The sequence below is a fragment of the Castanea sativa genome, chromosome 11 (assembly GCF_040712315.1).
Source record: "Castanea sativa cultivar Marrone di Chiusa Pesio chromosome 11, ASM4071231v1".
Taxonomy (NCBI): Eukaryota; Viridiplantae; Streptophyta; class Magnoliopsida; order Fagales; family Fagaceae; genus Castanea; species Castanea sativa.
Genome location: NC_134023.1, coordinates 53756603 through 53769081, shown reverse-complemented (window position 1 = coordinate 53769081; position 12479 = coordinate 53756603). Strand labels below are relative to the sequence as shown.

The 12479-nt window shown below is 36.5% G+C and overlaps 1 protein-coding gene across 1 annotated transcript; it reads left to right on the top strand.

Moving 5' to 3' along the window:
• The first annotated feature begins 2026 nt into the window (after positions 1 to 2026).
• Positions 2027 to 3093, top strand: LOC142616725 (uncharacterized). The gene is made up of 2 exons (XM_075789517.1): positions 2027 to 2146; positions 2572 to 3093. The coding sequence occupies exons 1-2, from the start codon at positions 2027 to 2029 to the stop codon at positions 3091 to 3093; spliced, it is 642 nt and encodes a 213-aa protein (XP_075645632.1).
• Positions 3094 to 12479: the final 9386 nt, after the last annotated feature.

Sequence of the window (12479 nt, the reverse complement as noted above, 5' to 3'; positions counted from 1 at the left end):
CCTTCCATAATTGAGTTAGTTCAAATTTATTCTCCACAAGCTCTATGATCAAGAACCCCAGAACATGTATGAACTCGTCCATTCAGCCCAAAGCTTTGTGAATGTAGAAGATGCAATCATTGCTAAGAAGAGTAAGAGAGCAGAGTAGATGGAAGCAGAGCTCCCACGTCATCCTAAACAAGGCCCTTGTCCAAAGAAGGCCCGAACAAGAGAAAAGAAGGATAAAGACAACAGGAAGGCAAGTTCGTCTTCAGGACGAAGTCAGCATTACACGCCTTTGATCGTTCCGCTTGACCAAGTGCTTATGAAGATCAAGGATGACCCATCCTTGAAGTGGCCAGAGAAGATGAAGGGGGATCCTAATAAGCATAATAAGAACAAGTATTGTCGCTTCCACAGAGATCATGGGCACGACATGGACGAATGCTATGATTTGAAGCAGCAAATTGAGAATCTCATCAGGCAGGGAAAGTTTAGAAATTTTCTTGGACGAGATTACAAGGATGAGAAGTTAAAAGGGAAGATCGAAGAGCCATCACGACCCCCACTTGGAGAAATAAGAGTTATAATAGGAGGAACTTCAGTAGAACAATCTTCCAAGTCAAGGAAGACTTACTTAAAGGTGGTACAAAATGTCCAACTCACTGGACGAGCACCAAGGATGAGGGGGTAGACGAGCAGGTTATCACTTTCACGGACGAAGATGCTGGAAGAGTCCACCATCCATATGATGATGCAATCATCATAACTTTGCTTATAGAAGACTATACGACTAGAAGGGTGTTGGTAGACAATAGGAGTTCAGTAGATATCTTATATTATCCCGCCTTCCAACAGATGAGGCTTGGACGAGATCAACTTCATCCAGTGAACTCACCTTTAGTCAGATTCAAAGGAATGAAGGTATAACCAGTATGCACTATTACTCTACATGTCGTGGTAGGAGCATATCCACAGTAAATAGCCAAAGAGGTGAATTTCCTCATCGTAGATTGCTCGTCTTCCTACAATGCCATCATTGGACGACCAACTTTGAATAATTGGAAGGCAGTAACGTCCACCTACCACCTATCTGTTAAGTTCCCAACAAAGTATGAAATAGGACAAGTGCAAGGAGATCAGTTAGCAACTAGAGAATACTACTTAGCTATGTTGGCTATGGACAAGCATGCGTAGTCAATAAATATAGAAGAGAGAAGGGTTGCTACAAAACCCATTGAAGTATTGGAAGACGTTCCTCTGGACGAGAGTAACCTTGAGAGGTTTACCAAGATTGGAACGAGCATGGAAGAGAAGACGGAACAAGACCTTATCTAGTTCTTAAGGAAGAGCATTGATGTTTTCACATGGAGTTACAAAGACATGCCAGGGATTAACCCAAGTGTCATTACCCATCGTTTGAATGTATATCCTTCCTCCCAGCTTGTCCGTCAGAAGAAGAGGATTTTCTCTCCTGAACGAGATAATGCTATCAAGAAAGAGGTCCAAAAGTTAACCACAACAAAGTTTATTCGGAAAGTTTACTACCCGGATTGGCTAGCTAATGTGGTGATAGTCAAGAAAGCTAATGGCAAATGGAGAATGTGTGTGGATTTCACCGATTTAAACAAGGCTTGCCCCAAAGATAGCTATCTATTGCTACGCATTGACCAGCTAGTGGACTCAATAGCGGGTCATAAGTTGTTAAGCTTCATTCATTACCAGTCAAGGCTTGTTTTGTTATGAAGTGATGTCTTTCGGTTTGAAGAACGCATGGGCAACTTATCAAAGGTTGGTCAATCATATGTTTCGTCCACAGATAAGGCGGAATGTAGACGTGTATGTGGATGACATGTTGGTGAAAAGTTTGGACGAAAACAAGCACCTGGACGACCTTCAGGAGACCTTTGACACACTTAGACGATATAACATGAAGTTGAATCCAAGCAAGTGCATCTTTGGGGTTTCGTTAGGGAAGGTCCTAGGATTTATGGTTTCACATAGAGGAATCGAAGCAAATCCTGATAAGATCTGAGCAATACTGGACATGGAGCCACCAAGAAACATCAAAGAAGTCCAATCTCTCACTGAACGAGTTGCAGCCCTTAACAGATTTGTTTCGAAAGCTACTGACAAATGTTTGCCATTTTTCAAGGTCCTCAAGAAGGTGTTTGAATGGATGGACGAGTGTTAGAAGGTCTTCCAAGATCTTAAGGCCTATCTTACAACGGCTCTTTTGTTAAGCTCGCCTATACCAAGTGAGGAGTTGTATTAATAGTTAGCAGTGTCCTCACATGTAGTGAGTTCGTCATTATTAGAGAAGAAGGAAAGATATAAAAGTCTATATATTATACAAGCAGAGTGCTAAGGGGAGTAGAGGGACGATATCCTATGATAGAAAAGCTGGCCTTTGCACTGATAATAGCTTCCAGGAAGCTGAGGCATTACTTCCAAGCTCATGTAATTAATGTCTTGACGAATTATCCACTCAAGAAGGTAATGAACAAGCTGGAAGCCGAAGCACAACTGATCCAATGGGCTATAGAGCTTAGTGAGTTTGATATCAGGTAGTAACCAAGAAATGCAATAAAGGCTCAAGCTTTAGCGAATTTCATTGTGGAATTCACTCCAAACCTTGGTGATCTAGACGAGGTGAATGAAGATAAGAAATGGGTCGTCTATGTAGATAGTTCGTCCAAACTACATGCAGGAGGCATAGGAGTTATACTGAAATCCCCAGAGGGGGACAAGTTGAAATATACAGCTTGTCTATGGTACCAGATAACCAACAACAAAGTTGAATATGAAGCACTTCTTAAAGGGCTGAAATTGGCTAAATCCTTAAGGGCAGAGTTAATAGTCGTCCAAGGAGACTCTCAATTGATCATGGGTCAAGTAAATGGAATATGTGAAGCTAAGGAAGAATGGATGAAAAAGTATCTCAGCAAGGTGAAGCGACTTATTAAGAAGTTCAAGGAAGCCAGTTTTCATCAAGTTCCCAAGGAAGAAAACATGGAAGCAAATGCCTTAGCAAAAGTAGCGTCGATAGAATGGTCTATGGACGAGCTTGATGAAGTCCAGTACATGCCGAGCATAGATCTTCCAGAGGTATAACAGATACAAGGAGAAGAAAATTGGATAACCCTAATAGTGGCCTACCTCAGGGAAGGAAGGCTTACAGAGAAAAGAGACGAAGTCAAAAAGCTAAGGATCAGATCAGCTAAGTATGTCCTAATAGACAATGTGCTATACAAAAGAGGCTTCTCACAGCCTTAATTAAGGTGTTTTGCTCCAGACGAAGCAAAATTATGTGTTGAGGGAAGTTCGTGAAGGAGCATGTGAAAATCATTCAGGAGCAAGAGCACTCGTTCATAAGGTCATTCGTGCAGGCTTTTACTGGCCGACCATTCAAGCATATGCTAAAGCTTATGTTAAGGTGTGTGATTAGTGTCAGCGCTTCAGCAATATCTCTAGACAACCATCGGAGTACCTCACCCCGATGATAGCCCTATGGCCCTTTGTACAATGGGGATTAGATATTTTGGGTCCCTTTCCAACAGACACTAGGTAGATGAAGTTTTTAGTAGTGGGGATTAATTACTTCACTAAATGGGTGGAAGCTGAACCCTTAGCAAAGATTACACAGCAGAATGTCAAGAATTTTGTCTGGAAGAGCATCGTTTGCCGATTTGGGGTTTCTAGGGTACTAATGTTAGATAATGGAAGGCAGTTTGATAACACACCCTTCAGAGATTTCTGTGAGTAACTTGGGATAAAGAATCATTATTCCTCACCCCTTCCACCCACAAGCAAATGGACAAGCTGAAGTAGTAAACCGATCCTTGTTAAAGATCATCAAGACTCAGCTTGAGGGGGCAAAAGGAGTATGGCCAGACGAACAATCAGGTGTTCAATGGGCCTACAGGATAACTGTGAAGACTCCTACAAGGGAAACTCCTTTCAAACTAACCTATAGAAGTGAAGTAGTCATACTTGCAGAAGTACACATGGCTAACCACAGGGTGATGCAGTATAAGGACAAAGAAAATAAAGAGCTACTTCGTCTTAACCTTGATCTTATAGATGAGGTAAGGATGGATGCAAAACATAGAACAACGAGGTATAAAAACTTCATGGCTAGACAGAATGATGCAATGGTGAAACCCAGATGCTTCAACATTGGGGACCTCGTCCTAAAAAGGATCTCTTTAGCAACCAGAAACCCGACTTATGGAAAACTGTAGCCTAAATGGGAAGGACCCTACAGGGTTATCAATTGCAAAAGACAAAGGTCATACTACTTGGAAGCCCTAGATGGACAAAAATCGAAGCACCCCTGGAATGTTGAGCACTTGAGAAGGTACTATCAGTGAAAGACATCCTGGATGAGCATTTCAATCTACTTATGTTTGTTAGAAGTATTTTATGTACAATAGCTTCTAGTGTATGCATCTTCTAGGATAAGGTCATGAACTTAGTCTGTTTGTACATAGTGTTTTCAATTCCCTAAAGGCACTAGGGTCTAGCATGTGCCATGCTTGTGGACGATGTTTATGTTATGTAAATATAGTTTGGATTCCCAATGTATATAAAGTGTGAATTTTCAATCTGTGTTGTTGAAATTTTCATCTAAGTTAATCCACAAGAAGGCTAAAGGCCCAAGACGAGTAAAATCTTTGGACGCGAAGATGTAACGTCTATAAGCCTTCCTTAGACGAGGTAAAGGCAAAAAAAAATGAACCTAAAAGGTATCTTCGTCTAACTAATGGACGAGGCAAAGTATGCATGCAAAAATATTTAAATCCATGGATAGTGTAACTGGCCAGACAATCCAATTTCTGGACGAGGAAATGCTGGAAGCGTCTTGCTCAAAGACAAATAATAAGACGTCCAACCTATGGACAAAAATTAACACTAGCTATAATAGTCAAACCCATGGACAAGGAAAGTTGGTGAAAGAAGTTCCATTCATAGACAAATTATACTTGTAAAATCTAACAATTATATTATGAATGGTAAAACGTTGAACATAAAAGGGTTTTCCAAACATGGACGAACCAAATGCCCTTCACAAGTGGACGGACCACACTTAAAAAACCATTGAATATAATTTGGATGATGTGAACTTCAAAAAATTTGTTCAAGCATAAAAAGAAATATGTTCAACAATAGATATGAAATGAAAGTGCAAATTCATAACATAAAAGGGTGGATGACCATCATCCAAAAACCCTAAAATTGTGCATGCCAATAAAGACAGTTATCTATTATCATACGTCCATGAATTTGGACGAGAAGATTGTACTTAAATAAATTTTAAAATAAAGGCCAAAACAATGGGCATTCCCAACAAACTAAAATAAACAAATTTTTCTAAAAAGGAAATAAACTTTACTGGGGTAAACCACTAGAAGCATTGCCCAAACTTTGGGTCGTCTTTGGCTATCTCAATGGCATCCTTGGCTGGTTCTGTTGAAGCGTAGTCCACAACATTGACGTCCTCGGAGCTCGTAGACGAGTATGCTCCTCGGTCAGCCTAATCACCTCCCCCTTCTTCAAAAGAAACTCGGCCTTCAGCTCCTTGTTCTTTGCCTTGGCTGCCTTAGCCTTGTCACAAAGTTCTTTGGCTTGGCTGGATGTAGTATAAAACTTTTCCATGGCTTGGAAAACAAATGGACGAAGGAGAGTTAGAAATTTTTCGTAAATTTCTCAAAAAATAAAATGAGGATAATAAGAAAATTACATACCTTGAAAAGATTGTGGATGGTAGAGTGTTCAAAGTCCTTCGCTGACATGTCATAATATGCACTCACTTCTTTATCAGTGATAATTCCTTTGAATGTCTTTCAGGCATAGCCTTCATCCAATACCAAGTTAGGAGGACAAGGGGTTGAAAATGAGGGACGAACTCTCTGAGGACCTTTGGTTGCAGACGGAGTAGGATTTTCAAACTACACAACTGAAGGAAAAGCTTGAGGAGGCACCACGTTCACTATCGGGGTCGTTTTACCATCCTGTCTTAAGGCTTTGAAACCTTGGGAAGAGGGGTCTTGCCAAATTTTTGCTTCTTCTAGCCTCGATGACTTGGAAGGTCTCCAAGGTCGATGTTGCTTGAAATATTTTTCCTCTTCCTAGCAGAAGTCTGGACGGTAGTCTTCTGGAAGGCAGACTTCTGGACGCTAGGTTTCTAGACGGCCAAGGGAGTTGGCTCGTCCTGAACCTGGACGTCCTCCTCTTCCTTAGTGCCACTAGCTACATTCTTCCCCTTGTTTTCTTTTATAGTGGCTAACCTTGTGATGAAGAAGATATAGGGTTAATAATATATATATATATATATATATATATATATATATAGAGAGAGAGAGAGAGAGAGAGAGAGAGAGAGAGAGAGAGAGAGAGAGAGAGAGGAATGATGAAGTACAATGGATGACACTTACTTCGACGAGTGGTCTCCTTGTGTGCAAGATTTTCTTCAGTGGGTTCTGGACTAAGTCCCCAAACAACAAGACGATGGAGGGTTACCAAGCTGTGGAAGGACCTCTCAGGATGAGCATGAGCTCTATCAATACGCTCAAAGTGAAACTTGTCCAAGTGTGGATGAGTAATAGCTGTACAAACATAAGAGAGGGTTAGACGAGAAAAGAATTAAATAAAATAGACGAAGTAAAGGAAGAAAGACGTACCTTCAGGACGAAGACGACCTAGGGCATTGGTAAAAGGAGGGAAGGGGACATTGTTTACATCAATTGGGTCCCCAGCCCAATTTCTAGGAACAAAGAAAAATTCTTTCTTTCATAACCTATCAGAAGACTGTTTAATTTTTTAGGGTTTACAACAATAAAGGAACTCGTCCACTATGATTGGACGGTTCCCCTCAAACACCTCACACCATAACACTTCCATGGCCGCTATCGTCCTTCATCCATTAGAATTGAGCTGGTTTGGTCCAATACCCAACCTATGGAAGAAACCTCTACAGAACGAATTAAGAGGAAACCTAAGACCTACTAACAAGTAGGAAACATATACACCAAAACCAGAAATAGGAGAACAACACTATTCTCCACTTTCAGGTAAACGAGGCCTAAACTCATTGGGAATCTGGTATCTACCTACAAGGGTTGCCAGCTTACTTGTGTCTAGGGTGGAAGCCACCTTAAGGGCATAACTATAAATGACATTTTCGCCCTCCTCTTTGTCTTAAGGAGGACTTGGTGATTTACTTCTTCTGGACGAGCTAGCCTCAGTCCCAAAGGTTGTCCTACGTTGCATTTCTTGGAATTCCTTTAAAGAAATTCCAGGAACCCCAAACAAATAATGCTTGTCTAAGGAACTGTTATCACAACTTTCACTACTACTCTTGTAGCTGCCACTACTACCAGAGGACTCATCCTGATACTCGTCTATTGCTCTCTCTGTACTACCATTAGATGCAGACATACTTATAAAAATGCATAGAACTTCCTAAAAAAGAAAACCTAAGGAAGAAGGGAAGGAAGTACTTGACGAGAGACTAGAGATGAGGATGACTAGACCAAGCTCTAGGACGAGATGGTAGAAGGGAAAATATCAAAAAAGTGAAAGGGTAGGAGAGAGAATGTACATATTTATAGGCCCCAAAGGTGGGTCAATGAAGCAACGTGGACCAATCAAGAGCTGACACGTGAAATATTCCTTGAAAAAATGTATCGACACGATAAGTCAATCAATAAGATTGTGACACGTGGCATAATCTGAAGCAACAAAAATCTACCTAAGCAAGGACAACATGTGGCATATCAATTGACCATTAAAATATTGACACATGTCAAACATAAATGGTGAATCAGAGTTCTGCTACAGTGTCCAAGACGACCCTTGGATTAAGGGGGCAACTGATGGTGGACAAAAAAATTGGACTGTCTCCTATTTGTCTATAGGGTCGTCCAAGTCCAAAAGGGTAGTCTCAATCCAAGAAGGTTGTCCAAGTGTAAGAAGGTCGTCCAACATAACAGCACTTAGAAGACCTCCCAACACTTAGGAATTCTTAGGATAAATTTATATTCAAAAGCTTATAATCCGGATCACATTCTACTATTATGAACTATGCGTAAAATCTTTATTTATCGCTCTAACTTCCCATTAAGTTCTTAACTTCTAATGATAGTTGTTAAGTCTGAACCTTCTAACTTCTATAGCAGTTGTAGAAGATAAGTCTGAACCTTTTAACTTCTATAGTAGTTGTGGAAGTTAAGTCTGAACATTCTAATTTCCATCCATATTGAGGAAGTTACTAAACAAGTAACCACTCCAAAGCTTACTATAAAAGGACTCATCCATATCAAGTGAAGGTAAGTTTCCACCATTCCTAAAGTTGGAATTCTTGAGTTTTAGAGAGAAAACTAACTTAAGCATCAGAGGGTTCTTACTTGGTTCACCCCGATCACCTTTGATCTTGTGTTTCTTTTTTTTCAGGCCTTCCAAGCAACCACTAGTCCATTGAAGCCTAGAGCATCCAGCTTACTAATTTTCTGTGTATCATCATAAATAAATAGGGAAGCTTTTGTATAATTGTGTAAATTTACAAGTTTATTAAAGTAGTCAAGTATATTTATACTAAGATTATTCATTCTGTATTTAGAATTTTTAGGTATTCAAGGATGAAGGAGGAGAGTAGATAATGATTGTTGTATGTAAAGAAAAATAAACAATTATAAAATTTAAAAAAAATTATTTTAATAAAATGTAGTGTGAAATAAATAATCAGATGTAGGGTATTTTGAAAATTGAGTATGTAAAACAAAACATATAATTTCTTATACTAAAATAGACAAATTTTATTGCATGAGCTGATGTGAATGCTCTTAAGAGCGATCAAGTTATTTAAAATTGGTCCTTTAAAAAAATGCTATTTAAAATTTGGACCTCACACACCTTTTTGGCTGTTTCACATTCCTCATTACTTAGTTTTTTCTATGGCTAAATTAAAAAAAAAAAAAAATACTATAGTCACATCTAGGAAAAATTGTCTTAAACTAAACTAATAGTACATTCTTCTTAAGATTCGTTATATAGAAATTGACGTCCTGAGAATTTTCTTCAGGACTGTTCTAGTTCACAAGAAAATGAGCACTTCTATGATTGAAAAAAAAAAAACACACACACACACAAACACATACACAAGGAAATTTCGTTAGCCTTGTAAATGGTAGAAAAAAAGTTGTGAATTTATGTAAAAGTGACAAACAGTCAATCTAACACGTAAAATAATTGTAGCAAAAGTTGTGGCAACTTATGCGATACTAGAACTATTCTCTTTAAAAAAAAATTACTATAGTTACCAAATTGTCTTTATTTTGAGAATCTGTTAACCAGTTACCAAATTGTCTTAACCAAACTAATAGTCCATTTTTCTTAAGATTCGTTATTTAGAAATTGAAGTAATGAGAATGTTCTTTAGGACTGTTCTAGTTCACAAGAAAATGAGCACTTCTGTGATTGGAAAAGGAAAAAAAAACACACAAGAAAATTTCCTAAGCCTTGATTATAGAGGATGTGTTGTAGACTACAATTAATGTGTCCAATGTTTTTCATGCTTTGGCGCCTGAAAGTCCTGAACTATGTTCAGATTTTGAAAACATACATACTGGTATATTTTCCGTGTGAAAAGGTGACACACAACACACAAAAGACAAAAAGAGAAAGAAGAAAAAAAAAAATTAAAGAAAGAAAAAGTTTTCCGAGAGAGAGAGAGAAAAGGAAAGAGGAAACTTCTTTGTAATTTGAGTTTTGAAAAGGAATGCAAGAGAGGTACTATATAGTTAATTGAGTTAGCTATCGAATTTACTGTTGTGTCTATTTATATGCGAGACAATTCTTTGTCGACCATTTCAAATTCAAAGAAAACATGTCCTGTGGCCTATGGGACATTTTTCTTTTTTCTCTTTTTATTTTGAATAATTGGCTTTTAGTTGGGGCATTTAAAACATCTAATAAATCCTCCAGAAAAAAGTTATGGGTCAACTAGCGTATTGTCTCCGAAAAAGTTATGGGTCAATCAGCCGTATTGTCGGAGCTTTAGAAAATTTGAGAAATTTTTAAATGTTGGGTGACTTGGGTCCCATGGCTTGTTTTAAGAATTTTTTTAAAAGAAATTTAAGAAATTTTTTTAATTGGTCATTTAAGTAAAGTTTTGATATTAATTTTATATGAAATATAAAAAGTTTTTTTAAAAATTAGTTACATCTTAATTTTCTCATAATTTAAAAAAAAAATCATAAATCAATGTTATTAATGCATTCGTTAACTTTTCATAATTTTAAAATGATCGACTTGGGTCCGGGTTTAAGCCAAGTCTTTTTAAAATTGCTTATAATTTTATGCATGTGATGAGGTGATAAATTGAATTTTATATTTATAATTGTGCTTTTGTAATTCTCACGCTTTTATCATGGTAATACTTATGAACATTTCATAATTTTAAAATTGCCTATAGTTTCATGCATGTGATAATGTGATAAATTGAATTTTAAAATTATAATTGTGCTTTTGTAATTTTCACTCTTTTATCATGGTAATAGTTATGAACTTTTCATAATTTTAAAATTGTTTATAGTTTTATGTATGCAGTGATGTGATAAACTGAATTTTATATTTATAATTGTACTTTTGTAATTCTCATGCTTTTATCCTGGGAATAGTTATGAATGTGTTTGTGTCCCATTACGTTTAGTGCATACGAGTACTAAATCCAATCCTTATCTATTGAAAGTTTAAAATCATCATCCCTTCCACTTAGTTAAATTTTAAACAAAAAATCAGGCCCCAATACATATGCCAAAAAAAAAAAAAATTGTTTTCTTTATTGTATAATTTACAATTTTATTTCTTTATATGAGATGAGAAATAAAGAGAGAAAAACTTTACCAAAAAGTCAAACACTCATTTAAAAATCATTATTTATTTCTCTCTCTCCAACGGTAAACACAACCGATGTCTTGCAAAAAAATGCCTTTTTTTTTTTTTTTTTTTTTTTTTGCGTATGGATAGCAAATTTCTTCCTATTAGCATAAAGTTTTGTGAAGTGGATAGGAGATTTCATAATAAAAAATAATGAGGGTGGGTTTATATTAACACAATTAACAATATATGGCATTCTCCAAAAAAAAAAAAAACAATATATGGATTAATTTGTTACAAGTATAATAAAACTATAGGTTTTCTTTTCTTTTTTTCTTTTTTTAAATTTTCGAGAGTATTTTTTGGCAACTCACAGAATTGTACCAATTCTGAAGAGTGTAACTGTTCCTTTTTTTTTTTTTTGTAAATTTTGTTTTAAAGTCGTTTAGTGACCTTTTCGCAAATAACAGTAACAGTCTAATAGACATATAAATTAACCATTTATAACTTGAGTCAAAGAAACTACATATGAGTTAAAACCAATTTAGAATTGATCAGATTTACATTTCATGGTTTGCTTCAAAACTCAGTTTGAATTAGCCAATGGGTTCAAAACTGCCTTATACCCTCCCAGAAAAAAAGGAGAACAGGATTGAAGTAATGATTTAGTTTACCAAACACTTCTTAATGAGTATTGTGTGTAGATGTAGGAAATCGAGTAGTAATTGACCAATACTTAACTGATCAATATGTAGATTCATGTTTATAATTGAGTAGCTTTTACTCATTACCAAACTTGTTGATTTTTATTTTATGTCTAAGTAACATGTTTGATTATGTATATTATTAAATTATAAGTAGAACTTATGAAGAATTGAATTATAGAACATATTTAACTAAAAACGTATGGTTGTTGCACGATGAATCTAGAGGGCAAGTGTACATAGTGACAAAACTATAAATTAATGTATCATTATTAAGTAGGGTTCATAAGGGAGGGACCTATTACCTGCCTTTCCTATAGTCTTTGACTTGGAAATAATGGGTAGAAGAAAGTTTCTCCAATATCTATGTACATTCTTAATTAAGTACTCCCTAACAGTCATGTAACATGTTTACATAATTTAATAAGTTGTACGATTAAAATATGCATAGACAGTATTATGAATTGTCAATTCTCCCAATTGATTTAGACGAAAACTTTGTTTGAAATGGTTCAGTTGTCAAAACACTAGCCACATCTAAACAAATTCAAACTTATGTGCCTAATATCAAATTCCTTCCTTAATAATAAATGCATATATATAAAATGAATCTCCTTTGTATTTTAGGGATATGTGTAAAAATTACCTGTCCAATGCTCTCCTAAATCAGTGAATTCAACATTCAAATTCGTGAAAAAACGTAGGGCAGTGTTTTATGGGACACTCATTAATACTATGTCTCAACACATTTTTATTTTTCAAACAGCAAATGAATCTTAACCCCAAAGACCAGGACAAATCATTGCACCCTGAATCCCAATGCCTGCGTTGTCGAAATAATAGACATGAGCTTCTTTGTAGTTTGAACATTGAAGTCAAATAGGCTAAACTATTAACAACCATAAAAAAGAGGTCAAA

Excerpts from the sequence above, each read along its gene's own strand:
- LOC142616725 (XM_075789517.1), top strand. The coding sequence starts at position 2,027 with ATGGAGCCACCAAGAAACATCAAAGAAGTCCAATCTCTCACTGAACGA. Across the intron at positions 2,147-2,571 it reads TTTTCAAGGTCCTCAAGAAG|GCTCAAGCTTTAGCGAATTT; the intron begins GTGTTTGAATGG and ends AATGCAATAAAG.